Here is a 24,756-nt window from a genome sequence, read left to right on the forward strand (position 1 = left end):
GCCATACCAGGTTTTCTGGGTTATATAAGCCTTGGACATGTTCCCCCAGCTTCCTTGCAATGTCTTGCCAGATGGTGCTTCATTTCGAGTACATAGTACTTTATCACTCCAAGTGAAGGAAGGAGACTCCCAACCCTTCGAGTGTAGATCCAAGGGCCCATGTACATCCCAGCCATAGAGTAACTTGTAAGGGGAGAACTCCGTTAAAGGTAGGGGAACTTCTCTGTATGCAAACAGCAGGAAGGGCAGCCACGGATTGGTTCCCTGGTCTTTTAGAAATGAGTGTAGATAACTGGCAGTGACTACAGGAGGTTTTGGTCTGACTTCCTTGGAGGACATGTTTTCTGGCATATGGAGCATGCACTTCAGGATTTCTGTATGTCTGCAAACATTAAAGACCCAGGGAAGGGTGTGTGTTAGGTACATGATAAAGGACCTAGGGACCAGGGATCTCAAGATATTGGTGGTCACAGTCAACTGCGTATAACACATGCTTATTAAAAATGAACTTTTCATTTCCCCTCTCACTTTCCATTTTCCCCTTCAGTAACCTTAGCAATCAAGTTTTTCAATGTCTCATCCTCCCTAAAACTCCATTCCTGGGATAACATCAACAGGCAGGCTCTGTACCACCAGAAAAAAAAAAACATGTAGGACTGTTCATTAATGGTTCAAGGTTCAAGGTTCTTTATTTGTCACATGCATAGTTATACAAGTATAACACACAGTGAAATGTAGCCTGACACGCTCCTCGACATGTGCAAAAAAATTGGGGGGGGGTGTAGAGGAAGAACATTATATATATATATATATATATATATATATATATATATATATATATATATATATATATATATATATATATATATATGTAGTATATACATTGGGTGAATGTGCAGCAATGTAGCAGCAAGCAGGTGAATTCTGTACATTAATATGAATGGACATCTGACTATTTTACAGGATAGACAATATAAACATATTTAAAATTAAAGGAATTGAAATGTACATTGTTCCTTGGTTTTGTCAAGGCTCGGCTGTGTGGCAGGCAGGAGGAGGACCCAAAATGCAAAACTCACACACACGGGGATGAACTCAAAAGGCAGCTTTATTGCCGAAGAGGCAGAACATAGGAAATACAAAACTAAACTGGGAAAAGTAAACTAACACTCGGAGAGAGAGAGACACAGGGAAATCCACGCAGCATGAGGGACGACGTCACGCTGAACAGAGGGAGACGCAGACAGAAATACACAGAGGGTTAACGAGGGAAGTGGGAACACACGGGGAACACAGGTGACACTGATAATCATAACGAGACAGGGCGGGGTGAACTGAACACTGACGGGAGAGGTGAAACAGGAAGTACAGAGGTTCAGACAGGAGGAGAGAGAGCACGAGTAGAACACCAACGTAACAGGCAGGGGAGACACGGAATAAACACGAAAAGGGGACGAGGGCTCATAAATACATAGAGGGCACACAGGGGGGAAGAGAGAGCACGGGGAGAACTTAGACATAATGGGCAGGGGAAGCATGGAATAAAACATAAGGAGAGACGAGGGCTCACAGATACACAGAGGGGCACACAGGGGGTAAGAGCCATGAAGGGAGAACACTTAGGGAACAACACAACAGGGCAACTCAGAAAACATGGCCTAAGCAAGGAACAAAATACAAACATACAAGGAAACTAAGAACACTGGGCCAACATGGCCCAGGACCATGACAGTACCCCCCCCTCAAGGGCTGGCTCCAGACAGCCCAAACACAGAAAAACAAAACCAAACAGAAAACAACCCAGGGCGGGCGGCGGGGGCCCAGGACGGAGGGCTCGGAACAGAAAACAAAAGAAGAGCACAGCAAACACCGGAGCCCAAGAAAATAACCCAAACACAGAGCAGTTCAGGGGGCCGACCATGCGGAAGGCAACGGCGGAGACGTGGAAACAGTTCAGGAGGCCGGCCGTGCGCAAGGCAACGGCGGCGACGTGGAAACAGTTCAGGAGGCCGGCCGTGCGCAAGGCAACGGCGGCGACGTGGAAACAGTTCAGGAGGCCGGCCGTGCGCAAGGCAACGGCGGCGGCGAAGGAGACGACGGAGCAGTTCAGGAGGCCGACCGCGCGGGAGGCGGCGGCGACGATGACAGCGCTGGTCCGGGGGCCGACCGTGCGGAAGGCGACGGCGGCCACTCAGGCGAAGAGGGTCCGGGGGCCGGCCGTGCGGAAGGCGACGGCGGCCACTCAGGCGATGACGGTGCAGTTCAGGGGGCCGGCCGCGCGGAAGGCAGCGGCGGCGGCTCTCCAGTGTCAGGCGTACTGGCCGAGGCCCGGTGGGCACAGGACCAGTCGAGACGGGACCAGGCGAAGCACAGGCTGAGGCTGCAGCAGACGAAGGCTCTGAGGAGGCTGCAGCAGACGAAGGCTCTGAGGAGGCTGCAGCAGACGAAGGCTCTGAGGAGGCTGGGCCAGACGAGGGCTCTGAGGAGGCTGGGCCAGACGAGGACGAAGACTCTGAGGCCGGACCAGGCGGAGCTGCAGAGGCTGAGGCCGGACCAGGCGGAGCTGCAGAGGCTGAGGCTGGCCCAGGCGATGACGAAGCGGTCGCAGATGGCGGCTGGACAGGCTCCTCAGGCCCTCCAGCTGATGCGGCGTGAGGCTGAACGGGCCCCTCGGACCCTCCAGCGGAGACGTGAGGCTGAACGGGCCCCTCGGACCCTCCAGCGGAGACAGGAGGCTGAACGGGCCCCTCGGACCCTCCAGCGGAGACAGGAGGCTGAACGGGCCCCTCGGACCCTCCAGCGGAGACAGGAGGCTGAACGGGCCCCTCGGACCCTCCAGCTGACGAGGCGTGAGGCTGAACGGGCCCCTCGGACCCTCCAGCGGAGACGAGGAGGTGCTGGCCGGGCTCACTGGAACCCCCAGCGGATGAGGTAGATGGCGGCGTGGGAGCCACGGAGTCCTGGATGAGCTCATCCGAGCTTCCAGCAGGAGCTGATGTAGAGCCAGAGAGGTTTGGGACCCCTGGCTGAATGTTAAGCCGAACAGAAGACCGTATTGCTATCGGGGACTGGGCCAATGGTTCAGGTGCGAGCTGAGCTACTGGAGAGGCGGATGAGAGTGGGAGCTGAGCTACTGATGGTGGTGAAGTAGATAACTGCACGGGGGACTGAACTGAGGGCGTCTGCACTGGCACAGGGGACTGAACTGATGTCTGTTGTAACGGAGGTGGTGAGAGTGGAGTAGGCAGTGGAGTAGATGACTTCACAGGAGAATGAACCAGAGGTGAGTGCACAGGAGATTGAGCTAGAGGTGGTAGTGGTAGTTGAGGGGAAAGTGGAGCTGGTGATTGAGTGGATGACTGTGCTAAGGGATGCTGCACTGGGGACACTGGAGGCTGCACTGGGGACACTGGAGGCTGCACTGGGGACACTGGAGGCTGCACTGGGGACACTGGAGGCTGCAGTGATGGTTGTAGTGGAGGTGTAACGGGTGAAGGAGTGGCTGAAGTGGCTGTGGGTCGGGCGGCTAGTGGCTCAGCTACAGGGTATAGTAACGGCAGGGCTATGGGTTGAATGACTGACTGAGTAGCAGCCTGAGTGGCTGGGTGTAGTGACGGTTGTGGTGGAAGAGAAACAGGTGGTAGTGTGGATGATGGAGCTAAGGGCGACTGAGTGGCAGACCGAACTGATGACTGAAGCGATGGTAGAGGTGAAAATGGAGCTTGTGGTGGAGTTAATGGCTGAGCTAGCGAGGGAGCTAACTGAACTGAGGGTGGCTGCGAGGGAGCTAACTGAACTGAGGGTGGCTGCAAGGGAGCTAACTGAACTGAGGGTGGCTGCGAGGGAGCTAACTGAACTGAGGGTGGCTGCGAGGGAGCTAACTGAACTGAGGGTGGCTGCGAGGGAGCTAACTGAACTAAGGGTGGCTGCGAGGGAGCTAACTGAACTAAGGGTGGCTGCGAGGGAGCTAACTGAACTAAGGGTGGCGGCGAGGGAGCTAACTGAACTGAGGGTGGCGGCGAGGGAGCTAACTGAGCTGTGAAGGGCTGCGAGGGAGCTAACGGAGCTGTGAAGGGCTGCGCAGGCGATAAGCAGCTCGCATTGACTTCCGCCACACAAAACACAGCCCCTGAATGAACAGTCATAATGTCTGGAAAAGACACAGAGTTCTCACTCACCACAGCAGGTGAATTAGAAGGCCGAATGTCCGGCTGTGGGGTGGCGCGTCGGCGGCGTGAATGCCGTTTTCTTCGGGAAGCCGGAGGTGCGGTGATGGAGGAAACCGGCAACGACGGAGAGATCGCGGCCGGCTCCTCATCCTCCGACCACATTGCTGCGAGAAAAGCAGCGGGTGAGTGACAGTCAGAGTGGAGGGTGGATGGAGAGGAGTCCAGTGGCAGCAGCGTGGAAACGTTTCCCGATTGTGGCGGTCGCTGTTGCGGTATGACGAGCTCGCGGATTTGTACTGTCTCCTTGGCTTTCTGCAGATTGGACAGTAGGCCCGAAAATCCTGAGAGCTCGTGGAGATGGGGATTCCCTTTGAGAATAGCCTCGATGGCGTTTATCCCAATGGACATGGTTTTAATGTCCGAGGCGTGGGAAACTCGCTCCCACAGGCCGAAGATGCGGGCCAAATCGCTTTCCCGGGAGGAGCCTGCTGGGTCCATGTCTGGTGACGTCGTACTGTCAAGGCTCGGCTGTGTGGCAGGCAGGAGGAGGACCCAAAATGCAAAACTCACACACACGGGGATGAACTCAAAAGGCAGCTTTATTGCCGAAGAGGCAGAACATAGGAAATACAAAACTAAACTGGGAAAAGTAAACTAACACTCGGAGAGAGAGACACAGGGAAATCCACGCAGCATGAGGGACGACGTCACGCTGAACAGAGGGAGACGCAGACAGAAATACACAGAGGGTTAACGAGGGAAGTGGGAACACACGGGGAACACAGGTGACACTGATAATCATAACGAGACAGGGCGGGGTGAACTGAACACTGACGGGAGAGGTGAAACAGGAAGTACAGAGGTTCAGACAGGAGGAGAGAGAGCACGAGTAGAACACCAACGTAACAGGCAGGGGAGACACGGAATAAACACGAAAAGGGGACGAGGGCTCATAAATACATAGAGGGCACACAGGGGGGAAGAGAGAGCACGGGGAGAACTTAGACATAATGGGCAGGGGAAGCATGGAATAAAACATAAGGAGAGACGAGGGCTCACAGATACACAGAGGGGCACACAGGGGGTAAGAGCCATGAAGGGAGAACACTTAGGGAACAACACAACAGGGCAACTCAGAAAACATGGCCTAAGCAAGGAACAAAATACAAACATACAAGGAAACTAAGAACACTGGGCCAACATGGCCCAGGACCATGACAGGTTTAGTGTCTGGAAGAGTCCTGTCTCAGTCAATTATAGATGATGTGAGAGGGCGGGTGTGTGTGTTTAGGGCACGGATGGCTTGGGGATAGAAGCTCCTCTTGAGTCTCTCTGTCCTTGCCCGGAAGATGCGGAACCTTCTACCAGATTGCAGAAGTTGGAACAGTTTGTTGCCAGGATGGGACGGGTCCTTCAGTATCTGCGCTGCTCTAGTCCGGCATCTCCTGGTGTAGGTGTCCTGAAGCGGGGGGAGAGCAATCCTGCAGCAGCGTTCTGCTGTACGGATCACTCTCTGGAGAGCTTTTTGGTCACTGTCACATCAGCTTTGGGGTAACGATGCTTAGTAGCATGTACACACAAAATTTCCTCCTGTCTGCTATAATCCATATTGCTCACTGGTACCATACAATGGTTAACCAAAGACATTTCCAACAAAGCAGTAACTCGCTGACTATTGACATTTACCATTTTCTAGCACTGCATTTCCACTGTCTTTCCCTGTGGGCTCCATCTTCTGCTGGGGTGCATAGCAATCCCCTGTGACCTTAGCTTTGCAGATGGGGCACACAGAAGTTTTGTGGCCTGGCTGCTGGCAATAATAACAAACAAGGTCCTTACCAGAGGTTTCTGAGTTTAGTAGTTTTCTTGTGGCTCTGGTTTACTCTCTGTCTTTAAAGGACCTGGCAGAGAAGACTGGAGCACTGTTTTTTAGTACCCAGTGGAGCATGAAGCCAGAGCCCCTTTACAAGCATTGCAATACTGTACCTTAGCAGCCGCTTAGCAGCCGTAAGTCCATCTGCTGGCTTGTGCTCCCTCACCAAGGTCCTCACTTTCACTGTGAGCACCCAGGTTTTCTGTCAGAAAAATGGTCTTATAAAGTGAGACACAGAACAGCAAGTTTAACATATTTAAAAAAAATAAAGGGTAAAAGACTGGGTAAAGACATATCAGGCAGTTTGTACCATCTGTTTGTACCAGAAACAATCCCATCAAAGGCCTTGGACTGAATGGTGTCTCCAGGATTGTGGAACGGGTTACACATTATGTCAGTAAACGAGTTGTGCAACTTCCTGAACATACTTCTTATTTCATTACTTGCAAGCGAGCAACAGCAAAGTCTATGCAAGTCTTCGTCAGGGTGATCCTGTTGAGACTTTTTATACATTTCACTAATCACACACTTCTGGGAAAAGATATGTGTGACTTATTGCTGTAATAACCATATCGAACGCTGCACTGAGATCTAGCAGGACAAGCACAGAGATGAGTCCACTGTCAGAGGCCATAAGAAGATCATTTGTAACGCTGTTTCTGTGCTGTGATGAGCTCTGAAACCTGACTGAAACTTTTCAAATTAAGCCATTTCTCTGCAGATGATCTGTTAGCTGTTTGACAACTACTCTTTCAAGAATTTTTGAGATGAAAGGAAGGCTGGAGATTGGCCTATAATTAGCTAAGACCCCTGGGTCAAGAGATGGCTTTTTAAGCAACAGTTTAACTACTGCCAGTTTGAAGGCATGTGATTAGGGGTGGGTTTTAATAATCGATTCATCGATTAAAATCGATTCTGGCTTGGATAACGTGATATCGATTCATTAAAATCCTGAATTGATTTTTTTTTAATATAAATGTATTTTGCCCAAAATTCCAGAATCTCAGGTGAAACGTCACAAAATTTTGACAACCACCAAAAATTTAAAACAGTAAATGAGAGCAGGTGCACGGCTTCTGCACAAAGACGTAAACACAAAGCCCGGACCGTGGATCAGAATCAGTGAGATGTCGCCTTTCTCACCCAACGACACGGACATGGTCGGGGCTGAAAGCCGACAGCTCGCTGATTCTGATGTTTCAGCGGGCCTGCGCTTTGTGTTTACGCCCTTTTTGCGCTGATTCTAAAGCTGTTAGTTTTATCTCTCTCCAAACAATATTGACTGAACCAGCAGCAAAAGAAGATCCAAACTAAGCTTCACATAAACATCATCATGGACTCCCTCTTACTTTTACTGTTTTGCTTCCACCACGATAAAATCACACTTCATGCACAGCTCTCTCTCTCTCTCTTTCTCAGTGTACTTCAAGAACAGTTTTCCGTCTATCCCCGAAATCTGTTTTGTGCACAGTGTTGGGAAGGTTACTTTTAAAATGTATTCCGTTACAGAATACAGAATACATGCCCCAAAATGTATTCTGTAACGTATTCTGTTACGTTACTCAATGACAGTAACGTATTCTGAATACTTTGGATTACTTAATATATTATCGTGCTTTTTACAACAACGTGAATGTACTATTGCTGTGTGATTTATTACTATTACTGAAGGTCCGCGACTCCGAACTGTAGTAAAGGGACCTCTGACTAATACGGCGGGGTCCCTGTCGGCTCATAGCCGAAAAATAGCTTTACTTTGTTGTGTGGGTCAATTTTTCTTGTGAGAGACAGAGAGAGGCGTTGAAAGACTGCTCCAACGGAACTTATTGTTTTCGGAGGAAAACACGAACACGGTGTACAGTCGAGTCTTAATAGCTTACTTACAACTGGGCTCGTCAGGCACTCTTCTTGGCTGCAGTGGTTATTATTATATTTACATGTTTCCAGCTCCCGTTTTTCCTCGACGACAACTCGTACCTTTCCACTCGCCTTTTTCTCCCTCCTCGCGCTCACAGACACATAACGTGTATGGCAGTGCATTCTCCCTGCAACTATACTGCCAATGATGCTACATTCTTTAGAGCTATGCTTGTAGCATTCTGCCTGTTAGCTTAGCACAACAACAACAACAACGAAAAGGCGCTCTCTCACCCAGGAAACACACAGTCGCAGAAAGAGAGAGAGAGCGTCGCCCTGTAACCATGGCAACCGTAACGCTGCCGCCTGGAACGAAAGAACGTAGCTGTCAAACAAAACCCAAACAGTCCTGACCCGCGACAAAATGAAACAGGAAAGTACCGCAGTGTAATCCATTTATTTCAACAAAGTAACTGTATTCTGAATACCACCTTTTTAAACGGTAACTGTAACGGAATACAGTTACTCATATTTTGTATTCTAAATACGTAACGGCGGTACATGTATTCCGTTACTCCCCAACACTGTTTGTGCATTATTCGCTTGCTTGTTACGCACAAGACTACCGTTATTTACAGCGCTGTCGGCCGATGTTTTTTTTCCTTTTACTTACTTCCGAAAAGAAAAACTAGTTTCTGCCGTTCAATTGGCTTCTGAACAAATTTAAACTTAAAATTATACAAAATGGATCGAATCGATTCAGGACCTTGTGAATCGGAATCGAATCGATTCTAGAAATCAGTGACGATACCCAGCCCTACCTGTGATACATAGCCGATTATTAGAGCTAGGTTCATCATATTTAAGATTGAAGCATTAATTAATAGTAGGACTTCTTGAGCAGTACAGTAGGAGCAGTAGGAATGGGGTCTAAAAATAGTAATAACTTCTGGTTTGGAAGAAGTAATTACTGAAGTTAACTCGAAAAAGGGTACATAAACATCAATGATATTGAGAGTAACTGTACGTTATTTCTGTGAGATGATTATGATTAATTTTTTCTCCAATGGTTAAAATTTGATTAGTGAATAAATCCATGAAGTCATTACTATTTAATGTTAAAGGAATGCTTGGTTCATCATATATATATGTGTGTGTGTGTGTGTGTGTGTGTGTGTGTGTGTGTGTGTGTGTGTGTGTGTGTGTGTGTGTGCGTGTGTGTGTGTATATATATATATATATATATACATATATATATATGTGTGTGTATATATATATATATACATATATATGTACAGGGAGTGCAGAATTATTAGGCAAATGAGTATTTTGTCCACATCATCCTCTTCATGCATGTTGTCTTACTCCAAGCTGTATAGGCTCGAAAGCCTACTACCAATTAAGCATATTAGGTGATGTGCATCTCTGTAATGAGAAGGGGTGTGGTCTAATGACATCAACACCCTATATCAGGTGTGCATAATTATTAGGCAACTACCTTTCCTTTGGCAAAATGGGTCAAAAGAAGGACTTGACAGGCTCAGAAAAGTCAAAAATAGTGAGATATCTTGCAGAGGGATGCAGCAGTCTCAAAATTGCAAAGCTTCTGAAACGTGATCATCGAACAATCAAGCATTTCATTCAAAATAGTCAACAGGGTCACAAGAAGCGTGTGGAAAAACCAAGGCGCAAAATAACTGCCCATAAACTGAGAAAAGTCAAGCGTGCAGCTGCCAAGATGCCACTTGCCACCAGTTTGGCCATATTTCAGAACATCACTGGAGTGCCCAAAAGCACAAGGTGTGCAATACTCAGAGATATGGCCAAGGTAAGAAAAGCTGAAAGACGACCACCACTGAACAAGACACACAAGCTGAAACGTCAAGACTGGGCCAAGAAATATCTCAAGACTGATTTTTCTAAGGTTTTATGGACTGATTATATCTAGCTGGAGAAATACCAAGGGCTCAGAGAAGAGCTCGAGAGGATGTGGAGGGTGAAGGTAACGGTGGTCCCCGTGGTAATCGGAGCACTAGGTGCGGTGGCTCCCAAGCTAGGCGAGTGGCTCCAGCAGATCCCGGGCATAACATCGGAGATCTCTGTCCAGAAGAGCGCAGTCCTGGGAACAGCTTAGATACTGCGCAGGACCCTCAAGCTCCCAGGCCTCTGGTAGAGGACCTGAGCTTGAAGGATAAACCGCCCGCAGGGGCGTGCTGGGTGTTTTATATATATATATATATATATATATATATATATATATATATATATATATATATATATACACTACGGACGATACCTACAACCACGATTACCGACACTAACAAGCTGATCTACAATACGGCAGCAGTGATCAGTGAGATGCTTGGCTACAAGTTGAACAGCCACAAGGGGCAGTACCCTCCATGGAGAAGGAGGCTAGAGGGCAAGATCAAAGTAGCACGGAGGGAGGTTAGCCAACTAACGGAGTTGCAGAAAGGTGCGACAACGAAGGTGCATAAGAAATACAGCAAGCTGTCCATACCTGAGGCCTTGGAAACTGCCAAGCAAAGACTCACAGCCTTGGCCAGCCGCTTGAGGAGGTACACCAGAGAGATAGAAGGCAGGAGAATAAACCAGCTGTTCTCCACAGAACCAGCAAAGGTGTACTCTCAGTGGCAAGGGAACAATAAGAGAACAGCACCACCAAGGCTGGAGACGGAGCAATACTGGAAGAGCATATGGGAGAAGGACGCAACCCATAACGGCAATGCTCAGTGGCTAGTGGATCTGAGGGCAGACCACAGCGACCTCCCTGAACAGGGTCCAGTAACCATCACAGTGGCAGATATCCAAGAAAGGGTCTCCAGTATGAAGAGTTGGACAGCACCAGGGCCCGACATGGTTCACGCCTACTGGCTAAAGAAGCTGACTGCACTCCACGAGCGTCTGGCAGCACAAATGAACCAGCTGCTAGTTAACGAGAGACACCCGGAATGGCTAACCGAAGGTCGGACGGTCCTGATCCCCAAGGACCCCAAGAAGGGACCGGTCCCCTCCAACTACCGACCAATAACCTGCCTCAGTACTACATGGAAGCTCCTGTCAGGCATCATATCGGCTAAGATGAACAGGCACATGGGTCAATACATGAGCGGGACACAGAAAGGGATTGGCAAGAATACCAGAGGCGCAAAACACCAGCTACTGGTAGACAGAACAGTCAGCCGAGACTGCAAGACCAGACTGACCAACCTGTGCACTGCCTGGATTGATTACAAGAAGGCCTATGACTCAATGCCCCACAGCTGGATACTGGAATGCCCAGAATTGTACAAGAACAATGGGACCCTAAGAGCCTTCATCAGGAACTCAATGGGGATGTGGCGTACAACACTAGAGGCCAACTCCAAGCCCATAGCACAAGTCACCATCAAGTGTGGGATCTACCAAGGAGATGCTCTGTCCCCACTGCTGTTCTGCATAGGCCTGAACCCCCTCAGTGAGATCATTAACAAGACTGGCTACGGATACCGACTACGGAACGAAGCAGTTGTCAGCCACCTCCTGTACATGGATGACATCAAACTGTATGCCAAGAGTGAACGAGACATCGATTCACTGATCCACACTACCAGGCTGTACAGTAATGACATTGGAATGTCATTCGGACTGGAGAAGTGTAGTCGGATGGTAACAAAGAGAGGGAAGGTAGTCAGAACTGAGGGGATTGAACTACCAGAAGGCAACATTGCAGACATAGAGGACAGTTACAAGTACCTGGGGATCCCGCAGGCGAATGAGAACCATGAAGAGGCCGCTAGAAAAGCTGCAACCACCAAGTACCTGCAGCGGGTCAGGCAAGTCCTGAGGAGTCAGCTGAATGGTAAGAACAAGATCCGGACCATCAACACGTACGCCCTGCCCATGATCAGGTACCCTGCTGGGATAATAGGCTGGCCAAAGGAGGAGATAGAAGCCACTGACATAAAGACAAGAAAGCTCCTTACCATGCATGGAGGGTTTCACCCCAAGTCCAGCACCCTGAGGCTGTACGCTAAGCGGAAGGAAGGGGGCCGGGGACTGGTGAGTGTCAGCACCACAGTCCAGGATGAGACAACGAACATCCAAGAATACATTGGGAAGATGGCCCCAACTGACCGAGTGCTCAGTGAATACCTCAGGCAGCAAAAACCCAAGAAAGAGGAGGGAGACGAGGAACCATCATGGAAGGACAGGCCCCTGCACGGTATGTACCACCGGCAGATAGAGGAGGTGGCTGATATCCAGAAATCCTACCAGTGGCTGGACAAAGCTGGACTGAAAGACAGCACAGAGGCACTAATCATGGCAGCACAAGAACAAGCTCTGAGCACAAGATCCATAGAGGCTGGGGTCTATCACACCAGGCAAGACCCCAGGTGCAGGCTGTGTAAAGATGCCCCAGAGACAATCCAGCACATAACAGCAGGGTGCAAGATGCTAGCAGGCAAGGCATACATGGAACGCCATAACCAAGTGGCCGGCATAGTGTACAGGAACATCTGTGCCGAGTATAACCTGGAAGTCCCGAGGTCAAAATGGGAGATGCCCCCAAGGGTGGTGGAGAATGACCGAGCTAAGATCCTGTGGGACTTCCAGATACAGACGGACAAAATGGTGGTGGCTAACCATAGTGGTGGTAGACAAACAGAAGAAGACGGCCGTAGTGATCGATGTAGCGGTTCCGAATGACAGCAATATCAGGAAGAAGGAACACGAGAAGCTGGAGAAATACCAAGGGCTCAGAGAAGAGCTCGAGAGGATGTGGAGGGTGAAGGTAACGGTGGTCCCCGTGGTAATCGGAGCACTAGGTGCGGTGACTCCCAAGCTAGGCGAGTGGCTCCAGCAGATCCCGGGAATAACATCGGAGATCTCTGTCCAGAAGAGCGCAGTCCTGGGAACAGCTAAGATACTGCGCAGGACCCTCAAGCTCCCAGGCCTCTGGTAGAGGACCCGAGCTTGAAGGATAAACCGCCCGCAGGGGCGTGCTGGGTGTTATATATATATATATATATATATATAGTTTTTAGTTTGTTTTTAGTTTTAGCTATTTTAGGGGGATATCTGTGTGTGCAGGTGACTATTACTGTGCATAATTATTAGGCAACTTAACAAGAAACAAATATATACCCATTTCAATTATTTATTTTTACCAGTGAAACCAATATAACATCTCCACATTCACAAATATACATTTCTGACATTCAAAAACAAAACAAAAACAAATCAGCGACCAATATAGCCGCCTTTCTTTGCAAGGACACTCAAAAGCCTGCCATCCATGGATTCTGTCAGTGTTTTGTTCTGTTCACCATCAACATTGCGTGCAGCAGCAACCACAGCCTCCCAGACACTGTTCAGAGAGGTGTACTGTTTTCCCTCCTTGTAAATCTCACATTTGATGATGGACCACAGGTTCTCAATGGGGTTCAGATCAGGTGAACAAGGAGGCCATGTCATTAGTTTTTCTTCTTTTATACCCTTTCTTGCCAGCCACGCTGTGGAATACTTGGACGCGTGTGATGGAGCATTGTCCTGCATGAAAATCATGTTTGGCCAAACTGGTGGCAAGTGGCATCTTGGCAGCTGCACGCTTGACTTTTCTCAGTTCATGAGCAGTTATTTGGCGCCTTGGTTTTTCCACACGCTTCTTGCGACCCTGTTGACTATTTTGAATGAAACGCTTGATTGTTCGATGATCACGTTTCAGAAGCTTTGCAATTTTGAGACTGCTGCATCCCTCTGCAAGATATCTCACTATTTTTGACTTTTCTGAGCCTGTCAAGTCCTTCTTTTGACCCATTTTGCCAAAGGACAGGACGTTGCCTAATAATTATGCACACCTGATATAGGGTGTTGATGTCATTAGACCACACCCCTTCTCATTACAGAGATGCACATCACCTAATATGCTTAATTGGTAGTAGGCTTTCGAGCCTATACAGCTTGGAGTAAGACAACATGCATGAAGAGGATGATGTGGACAAAATACTCATTTGCCTAATAATTTTGCACTCCCTGTATATAATTTAGTGTAGTGTAATTTTAGCTTGCTTTCCAGATTGGTGTGGTCTGCTTTTTAAACAATCCCAGTATGGAAAAGAAAGAACTGACAGCTGGAGCATCTCAAAAAACAGATTTTAAAACTCACCAATGGAAAAATTAAAGGCTACAATAATTTGTATGTCGATTTGTTTATATCTATTTATAGAGCTCCATTTCATTTTAGCGAACACATTTTATCTATTGTCACATAAGATCCTGTTTGACCTGAGACATGAAAAAATAACAAACATAATGATTTACTTCCATTTTATGAAAAGTACTGATGATTGCAAGAAAATCGTAACAGCTAGGATTTATATATAACAATAACAACCATTAAATCCCACATTGTTGTGAGAGGAGAAAGACAGGATAAAAGACATGCTGTGGAAGAGAGCCAGAGATTAATAACTAGTAAGGTGTAAACACATTGTGAGAAAGGTGATTGAAGAAGAAACACTCAGTGCTGTAAGATAATTACACTTCACAAGATATCTTGGAATAAGAAAAAATATCTAGACTTTAGACAAGTGAGAAATATCTTAAAAGAAGTGTTGAGACACTCGTTCCAAGTACTTTATTAAGTCAAATAAACTCAACACTGGCCCATCAATGCTTCTTTCAGCATCACTTCTTTCTCACTTTGAGAGGACGATTATTGTGGTCACCAGTCTTTCACAAGGGTAACAACCATTCTCACTATTGATAATTTAGAATCAATCAACCAATTAACCTAACTCAGTTAAGTGCATGTCTTTGGACTGTGGAAGAGAGCCCATAGGAAGAGGCCCAAGTCAGATGGTGGAGTCAAACCCAGGACCTTCTTGCTGTGAAGTAGCAGTGTTAACCACTGCACAATTTTCTTGACTGTGTGTTAAAGTTTGAACAACAAAAGTTTAAGTGTGGGAATTATTACTAAAAATGGTTGTAAGATAACAGTGTCATCTCAAACAGTTTGTTGGTGATATGCATGTAAAGTAACAAATTTTATTATTTATAAACTAAATAAGAAACAAAAGACATTCTCAAAACAAGATTAATAATTTTATTCTTTGTGTTCTTAGTATTTCACTGAATCAGCATTCACACCAATAATAAACAAAATGACCAACAGCAATAGCATATATTGCTTTGGAACAATCCATTAACTTGCTTCATGAACAGTAAAATAAAAAATCTAGATCCTAACTAAATGACATGTCTTACCATACCTTATTCAATAAAACTTAAAAAAATATAAATTAATTTAGAAAGAAAAGATGCAATATTGTGTCAGACTGGCTGTTTGAACGTTTCTTTGCTTCCACAGGTGGATGTTCAGAATCCATCGGTGGGTTAGTCTCGGGGGCAGCACATACTACCCTCTGCCCCTTCAACATCCAAAAGACACCATCTGACTATGACTTTCTACTTCCCCAACCAGGTAGCCCTCCCTAACAGTGCATGTACCTTCTCTCACTCAGCCATAGCTTCCTGTGCATGTCAGCTGTTTCATGCTGCCTGTCCTGTCTGTGTTCCTCCTGCAGACATGACAATGCGTCTGTGCCGTTTGCTGTGCTAACTATAAGTGCCCTTTGAAAAATGTTGTATAACTCATTGTTTTTGTTCAGTAAACACAAATGATTACTATATAACACTGTACGGTTTTTACTAAGCTAACTACCTTTAATTTAGTAAACTCCCACCGTAAGGGTGTGTTTTAACTGATGAAACTGTGTCGTACTCAGGCTCGGACATCTGATTGCTGCCTTTTATAAGTTTATTCCACAACCATAAACTAACACCAGTACAGTAACCGTGCCTTTACAGAAGCCAGGTAATCAACTGAAAGACACAAAATAAAACAACCATACAACATTAACAAAGCAACACTATTAATGACAGTACAGTTTAGTAATAGTCATATTTATAGCTTTAACACGTTACTTGGTTAACAAAGAAACTCACCAGCTCGGCTTCATCAGTCATAACAGCGATATCAATGAAAAGAAGATCCGGCAGGTAGGATCTATGAGCGGCCGTTAACACGTACCATCCCAGACTTAGATAAATCACTCCGTCTTAAATAAATTTGTCATTTAAAGCAAATATGAGTCTGGCTGATAATAAATCACAACAAACAAATTGGCATGTTAGTAATATGGGAAAAACCCACACCTCCCACTTGGGCTACGTGCCACAATAACCAGTAGCAATAAACACCAATATAGAAAACAAAAAGTCTTATAACAGTGTTTTAAACAGGTTGGGCCTGGTCCCCACACCCAAGAGTCCCCAATCTGCAAGTATTTCTTGGGTACTCAGGGGGATGAACCACGTTCCTCTTGCTCCTCTACTGGCAGTAACACCACTGGCAGTTATGATTTTAACCACCTCTATTTGAACTTTACCTGACAAACGTCCCTGTGGAGAATGGTGGAATGACATGGTTCCCTGTCCTTCCTTGCCTGAGACCAGTTGATGGGACGACTACAACAAATCCTTACTTTGACATCTCGAACAACACCTAGGTGATCCGGATCTGCCTCTTCCACGCGGCCCAGCTTGAAACGACCCCTAAGTGCGTTCTGATCTGCCACCCAGACAAGGTCCCCAACAGAAACATTTCTCACCGGGGCATGCCATTTTTGCCGAACAAACAGGTGCGGCCCGGCCAACTGACTCCAGCGTCTCCAAAACTTGTCCACTTCCACCTGGACTGCACGTAGACGACTGAATGGGTAGGCAGGGAACTCAAAACCCATGTTGTCGCCCCTGGGCCCTGCCCGACCCAACAACAAAGAGTTTGGTGTCAACACATCTACAATTTCTTCCTGAATTTGAGCTCTGGCCCCGATAGGCCTCTCATTGGTGAGGTTGGCCGCCAAATAGAGGAGGGTTTGGAATTCCAGAGCAGTCAAGTTTCCCTCCTCACCAACGTTACTCAACGCCCTTTTCAACACGCGAACAGCTGCCTCTGCTGCTCCATTCCGGTGTGGGGAGTCCGCTGGACTAAACTCCCACATCCAGTCAGACCCAACTACGGCTGCCTTTCTTTGGATCTCTTCTTTGTCGATACTCGCAAGGAAATCATAGAGCTCCTTCAGCGCAGGTTTAGCTCCCACGAAATTGGTCCCCTGGTCAGACCAGAGTTTCTTGGGGTGACCCCTCAGGGCAGTAAACCGCTGGTATGCCTTCAGGAAGCCCTCAGTTGACAGATCTTCAACTATGTCTGCATGAACGGCTCTTGAGGCCATACAGCTAAAAACCACGCCCCAAACTTTCTTCTTCACTCGTCGTCTTACTGAGTCTCTGACAAAATATGGACCAAACAAGTCCAAAGTAGTGTACTCAAAAGGGGCTGCTGGCGTAGTGCGTACGGGAGGAAGATCACTCATCACCTGAGTGCATAGCTTGGCCCTGCACTTTCTGCAACTTACGCACGAATCAATCACCTTCCGTACGATCCTGGGACCTTGAACTACCCAGCCCCTCTTCCTCATCCGAAGAAGGGTGGCAGAAACACCTTCGTGGTTGACACGATGGGCGTCCTCAGCGAGCAGAGAGCTTAACCGACACTTGTAGGGGATCAAAGGGACCCCGGACCTCTCCTCCTCAACGGATTGAATCCGGCCATAGCACATCAAGAGCCCCGTTGTTTTATCCTTGCGCACAACCAGGCGGTTGAGCGTCGTCGTAGGGAAACTCACACCTGCTTGAGCGGCAAGGCATAAGTCCTGAAATGCCTCTACCCGCTCTTGAGCCGCGGGCACCGCCTCCCACTTTAATCCTACAGCAGTCCGACCCCTGCCAGATAACCAAAAGCGCAAGGCTCTGTGGACATAAGCTATGACCCCACAGAGCTTGGCTAGAGAATTGAACCGTGAAAGATCTACTTGATTTATCAAGGCTGAACCCCAGCACTCCTTGATCCTGCAGACATTAGAAGCAACAGAAGGAGACCCCTTAGTCTCAAAAGATGTAACCTTGTTGCTGAATGGTAAGAGCTCCGGACTTACTCGGCCGCCGACCACGGCTTTGACGCTATCAAAGCCATCTGGAGTAGTCTGCGCCCTTTGCTGCGACCTTGTTAAGATGGCTGAAAAAGCCTTTCTTTGGAGTCGACTGACGACTTCTCTAGTCCCAGAGGCCACCTCTGCAGCTGACTTTATGGGCCATTCCTCTACTGGCTTGGTTAGGAACATGGGACCGGTCTGCCATGAAGAGTCCTCACCAAGCTGCTCAGGGGAACATCCTCTTGTGACCAGGTCAGCCACGTTGAACTGGCCAGGAAGCCACCACCAGTCGGTCACAGGCCCAGCCTTCTGTATCTCTCCCACTCGATTGGCAAAGAAGGTCTGGAACCCGTAACTCTCCCGTTGGATGGCACCTAACACAGTCTGACTGTCCAGAAAATGGTACCAACGATCTATTTCCAACCGACTGTACTTCAGAAAGTAACCTTTCAGGCGAGTGGCAAAAACAGCTCCACAAATCTCTGCCTTGACAGCATCTCCCTTTTGTTCGATTGGAGTCAATTTGGCCTTGGACTCCACGAGCCGGGTCTTAACCCCTCCAGATGTTTCCCAGCGCAGGTAGAGGACCGCTCCGTATGAGTCACAACTTCCATCAGAGAACGTGATCCCCCAGGGTTTACCCACCCAGCCGGATGGTGTAATACTCCTGGGAAAGGTGATGGTACTCAGCCGCGCGTACTCCTCAAAGAGCTTGATCGCTCTCCCACGTAGTTCACTAGACAGCGGCTTATCCCACGTATCCTTAGTCAGTATCCCGGCCTCCTGAAAGGCTCTTCTGACAAGAATAACACCTTTCTGCTTCAGGGGCGTCGCCAGACCAAGGGGGTCATAGAGCCCTGCTACCTGACTTAGAAGCATACAGCAGGTGAGGGGATTTGGCGTCTTCTCCCCTATGTTCTCTTCAGTGAGGTCTACTTGAGTACGCATCTTTTTCTTTCTTGCGGAGAAGTTAATAGCCACCATGAGGAAGAGCTTGTCTTCTTCCATGAGATAACCCACACCCAAGGCCTTGTTGTCCTCGGTCCGCAGCTGGTTGGGCAACATGATGGTTTCTGGTTCGGCAGGAACAGCACCTTGCCTCCCACTAAAGCCAGACCGCACCCAAGGTTTGAGGTAAAACCCACCATGCTTGAGAATGGTTTCAACCCCCTCAAGGATCTCGCTCAGTCTCTCAGGGTCGTTGTGGGACACAAGGATGTCATCCACGTAAGTATCCTCTTCAATGACACGTCTTTCTTCCACTCTGTTGACAAACTGTGGCAGAAGGGCAGTCTCTCGCATGGCAACCTGAGCGATACAACCTGCAGGCTTGTCACCCATGTTCATACGCACCACAGCATAATCCTTGATGTCCTCCTCCAGGGAATGCCTCCACAAGAAGCGGTGAACGTGCACCTCTTGATCCTCCAGCCATACAGAGTTATACATTTTGGAGACATCCCCTATTGCTGCATGCTCTCCCTCCCGGAAATGGAGCAGCACTGCCCTAATGGGATTCAGGACATCTGGGCCTTTCATCAAGATGCTGTTCAAACTAACACCTCTGTACACCTGGCTGCTGTCCCAAACGAGCCTCACTGGCGTGGTGTTGGAGTGTGGGTTGGGCGCCATCAAATGGTTTATCCACCACACGGCTCCTTTCCACTCGTCCAACACCGTCCGGGAAAGCTGGATAGCGGCCCCCCTAGCCAGCATGTCACACACCTGCTTAGCATAAGCTGCCTTCCATAATGGATCTTTCTCGAGGCGCTTTTCTGACTTCAGGAAAGTCGCCTCCACAGCTTTGCGGTTGTTAGGTAGGGTCGCAGGGTCCTCTTTCCAGGGATATTTAGCATCCCAATGGGGCTTGTCACTATGATTGTCACTCAGCTTGAAGGTTAGACCCCCTCTGATGATCTCCAACTCTCTTTCATCAGCAAGTGACATTTCTTTCCCTCCAGGGGCGCACTTCCCGCAGCGGCACCCGTGGCTCACAGGCGGCACCAATACTGTCCCACTGCAGCCATTTGATGATCTCAGTGTTGGATGTAGCCGTGGTACCGACTTCTACGCTGTTCTTTGGTTTTGGGCAGCAGTTATGGAGGGCCACAACTCTCTGAGACTCCGCCCTCATGGAGCATGCCAAATGGGTCGATGAGAGTCGTGCAGTCACCTCCACATCTTCAAACAGATCTGGGTGTGCGCCACTGATGGTTTTCCCCAACGGACCATCCCACAGAACCAAGTCACCGCACCTCATCATTCTCTGGGGGGCTAGACGACCCTCCCGGGTGCTGATGAGTAGCTCAATCTTTTCCGGGCGGATCAGTTCCCCGGGTTCGACGGAGCCTGGGAAAAACTTATCCAGGCGCTCCGAGTCCACGACGTGACCCACATTGGCAATCTCTTCTAATTCATAGCAAACCATCTCATGGAGTCGCCATGTTCCCTTCTTTGTGGCTACTTTTATGCTCACCAGGTATCTCTTTGTCTCTACTTTTGCCTCCATGCCACCAACACCATGAACAACTAAGGTGATTGGTTCACCAGGCAGACCAAGCCTCTCCGCTGCCTCGTGGGTGATATAATTCGTGTCAGAGGCTAAATCGATGAGTGCTCCAATCCAGTCTCCCCTCTTGGTGGTGACGTCCAACAACATCATGAGGACCGGGAGCTCCTTCAGACAACTCTCATCTTCCGAGCCTCTGCCAGCCCACAACTTTGAAGTTACTTTGTTTGTGCAAGCCCTTCGAACAGCCTCCAGCTGCTCCGGGGACAGACCTAGGCCAGCAAACACAGCCTCTTGCTCTTCCGTCGGGCCTCGGGGTTCTCTCCTTTTATCCCCTTTTGTCCCTTGCCTAGCTGCATCTTTCCTGATCCGATGAGGCATCACCCCTTCTGCATCCTTCATTACGACACAGAAAGTTTTTACTACAAGGGTCATCACTCCCATGGGAGTCCAGACACCTGGGACACACTTTTGTCTTTTTCACGTAAACTCTCCGCTCTGACGGGTTGGCCTTTTTAAATGCCTTACAGCGGTATAAGCGCCCTGTGTGACCCTCTTCGCCACACAAACAGCAAGGATTCTGTGACAGCTCACCTCTCGTCTCACTCGCAGTAGCCTTGGTGAACGAACGTCTCTCCATCCTCCGATCAGGTCTCTCTTTTGGTTTCTCGCGGGGGCTCGGATCGGCTGCCCTGGCAGTATTAGACTGTCTGATGGATTGCAACTGCTCCAGTTGCACCAGAACTGTCTTCTGATCTTTCAGGAACTGCCATAGCTTATCAAACCGGTTCTGTGGACTGACATCATTGACAGGATCACATCGGTACAAAAGCCACCTTTCTTTCATACTGTCCGGCAGCTTACTCTCAAGTGACCGGATCACTAACTGATTTTTTATGGCATCTTCACAACCTAGGTCTATTAAGTCCAACAGCGCCCTCTCTACAGTTTGGATCAACTGTAAAACCTCTCTGGGTTTGTTGTTGCGCACGCCCGGTAACTCCTGTAGCTCAAGTACAATGTCATCTGCTATCTGTGATACGTCACCATAACAGTCCTCTAAAACTCGGAAAACCTCACTCGCTGTACGGCAGTGAGACAGCCTAAGTTCACATTTTACTGGATCAGCAATACTGTCCATCAGGTGGAAGAGCCTGCACTCCGGGGAACCTGTGGGTTCCGCCAACGCTTGGAGGGTCCCCCAGTTACTCTTCCAGCGCCAGTAGCTTCTCCTGTCCCCAAAGAACTTTGGTAGGCTCAGGGGTGCGAGTGCGATCCTTGTTCCGAGTGATCCTTGAGAGACGGTAGACGTGCTCTGTCCTACCCCAGCGCCATTGGGTCTCACACCATGCACTCCTCGAAGCTGCTGTGGCGTGCCTGAGGGGCCAGGGTTAAACACAGGACTCCCCAGACCCTGGGATAGTGGTCCCTGTGGTGGCGCTTGAAGGGCTGCAATGACTTGTAGTTCGTGCTCCATCGGGGCCACCTTCATCAATAACCTGGTTACTACTGCCCACTGCGGCACTTTGGCATGCAGCAGGGTGCACGTCAGCATCTAGCGCACCACTGGCACGCGTTGGGCCATCATCTCCACCGGTCGCAGCGGGCCCACTGGGCTTGCTAGTGCTGGTCGTCACTCCACCGTCAGTGCCACCTTCATCACTGCCTTCACCTTCACTGCTAGTCCTGCTCCTGAGGTCGCCACACCCAGATCTCCTTCTCCCATCTAGGGTGCTAGCCAGCACCACCATAGCCACTCTCCTCCTTTCCTTGAGCTCTTTGAGACAAGCTCGCATAACGTTCACTTCTTTCTCTGGAACATAACGATCCCACTTATGCACAAACTCACTCAGAGCTTCCTCTCTGCCTTCCACAGCAGGGAGCATTGAATCAAACTGATCCTGTTTTATTTGACCCGTTTTGAGCGCTTCCACCTGGCTAATCGCATCTTTTAGGTCAACTCTTAGACTGTCAAACTGACCTGATGCACAACGAGACCATGACGCTTCCTTTAGCTTCATTTCTGTGGTCTGGTATTTTGAGCGGCAGTCCTGTAGCTTCTTCTCCACTCCAGCTATTTCTGCTGCAAGCCCACTTGCATCTTCTTCTTCCATAGCAGCAATGTAATCAAAACTGCTATCACAAACCTCACTATAACTGTCTTTGAGTGTCCTACTTTCAGACATGAGGTCATGTTCAGTCAGAATGTCAATGTTAAAGGCAATGGAATTGGCTTTCCTAGTAAAAACTGCTTGCGCAGAGGACCGCCTTTTCTTTAATTCTTCTCGGCATGCCATACTGACTTTTTTGTTCGTTTTTACCGGCGTTATTCCTATGCCCTCAGCAAAGATGGCGGCGACCCACTTCCGGTCGCTTAGCGGCTAGTAACTGAATTAAAAGTTCGTTTTCGGCGGCTGGCTTATCCTATGCCAGTGCCCTATTAGTTCCAGCAAAGAAATCCACACACAGTCTCTCACGTACGAGGTGTTAAGGTTCAAAATTGAGGAAGGAGAGTACAAACCACCCATGGTCCAGAAGCTCTTGGTCAAACAATGATTTTAATGACTACACACGTGTGGGAAGACACTCTGTACGCAGACAGCAAGTAGTCTTCAACTTAATCAAAGCATGAACAGATATTTTATAGCATCAGGGTTTGATTTACTGACGCCCCTTCATGCGTCACAGATACATTTTATACATAGATCAGATCAACACCACAATGACTTTTAACCCAGAAGATCATCTTCTATTTTCATGGCTGGTACTTTCCGTTCTTGTCTTAAAGTGAATTGTTCCTCTTTCTTGCCGAGACAACGAGGACGGTTCCTCTTTTACCGAGACATGACTAATCTCTCCTCTAAATAAATCTAACTCATGTGTGTGTGTGTTGACCTCACATGCTCTTTGTGTCACCTCTTCACCTGTTGCACTTCTGACCTTTCACTAGACCAGAGGCTCACTGAGACTATGTGTATGTCTTCTACTAAATAAATGTTTTAACCAAGAACCTCTACTAAAACCTTAATATGAAATGACCTGATATATAAGTGTTTTGTAAGCATGTATTGCAATTCCTTCTATGTTCTAGTTTTCCCTCAGCATGTATCACCTGAACAGTCACGTCAGTGAAGCTTAAGACCTTTAAAGAACCTGAACATCAACTCAAATAAGCACAGATATGCATTGTGTACACAATAGTTATAACTGCATCTGAAATACAAAATTAACATCATCATAAACATCTTAAGGCCATCTTAAAGCTATCTGTTACATTGTTAAAACAATGATCATACTGCAGATTATATTATTAATGCAATGGTAATAATGATGATTATTTAACAATAGCAGTAAAATAATTTCCCTGCTCCACAGAGGGCTTGACGGTGTTTTGAGAACGAAGTCACATCGATCGGCCGTGACGATCGGCCGGGCTCCGTCTAATTGCTGGATTCTCCGTAGTCGACACAGACCCTCCTGCACTTCTCCGTCGCGGGGGGTGGCTAAGTGTTGATTACTTTACGGTTTTTACTAAGCTAACTACCTTTAATTTAGTAAACTCCCACCGTAAGGGTGTGTTTTAACTGATGAAACTGTGTCGTACTCAGGCTCGGACATCTGATTGCTGCCTTTTATAAGTTTATTCCACAACCATAAACTAACACCAGTACAGTAACCGTGCCTTTACAGAAGCCAGGTAATCAACTGAAAGACACAAAATAAAACAACCATACAACATTAACAAAGCAACACTATTAATGACAGTACAGTTTAGTAATAGTCATATTTATAGCTTTAACACGTTACTTGGTTAACAAAGAAACTCACCAGCTCGGCTTCATCAGTCATAACAGCGATATCAATGAAAAGAAGATCCGGCAGGTAGGATCTATGAGCGGCCGTTAACACGTACCATCCCAGACTTAGATAAATCACTCCGTCTTAAATAAATTTGTCATTTAAAGCAAATATGAGTCTGGCTGATAATAAATCACAACAAACAAATTGGCATGTTAGTAATATGGGAAAAACCCACAAACACGATATTTAATTACACAATTTTATTCTGTGAAGTTAAGTGTGGTACCCTAATTATTGGAGCCAATTTAATAAGCTCCCTGCTATGGTATGATCTGATTATGAGCAGGAAGCATGTGTATGTCTTTGTGTCATGAATGGATGGGTATGTGTGAGTGAGTGAATGGCCTGGGTGTGTGTGTGTGGGCACGGCTGGGCACAGCCCAGTGTTTGAAGCTCGCTGTCCCTTTGGGACATTGCTGCAGTTCCCCA

The 24,756-nt window shown here is 47.9% G+C and overlaps 1 protein-coding gene across 6 annotated transcripts in view; it reads left to right on the forward strand.

The window, feature by feature from the left end:
- The window catches only part of cblb (Cbl proto-oncogene B, E3 ubiquitin protein ligase), a 174,848-nt gene that overhangs the window by 141,468 nt on the left and 8,624 nt on the right, over nucleotides 1-24,756 (forward strand). For 4 of the 6 annotated variants that reach the window (XM_080867435.1, XM_080867433.1, XM_080867434.1 and 1 more), the window contains one exon: nucleotides 15,272-15,385. The exons of 1 other annotated variant lie outside the window; for it this stretch is intronic. In XM_080867435.1, coding sequence (XP_080723561.1) covers nucleotides 15,272-15,385 — 114 coding nt within the window. Of the gene's footprint in view, nucleotides 1-15,271; nucleotides 15,386-23,841; nucleotides 23,966-24,756 lie in introns of all 6 variants that reach the window. One more of the 6 variants, XR_013969943.1, reaches the window with a different exon arrangement.

This window comes from Rhamphochromis sp. 'chilingali', assembly GCF_963969265.1.
Source record: "Rhamphochromis sp. 'chilingali' genome assembly, chromosome: 19".
Taxonomy (NCBI): Eukaryota; Metazoa; Chordata; class Actinopteri; order Cichliformes; family Cichlidae; genus Rhamphochromis; species Rhamphochromis sp. 'chilingali'.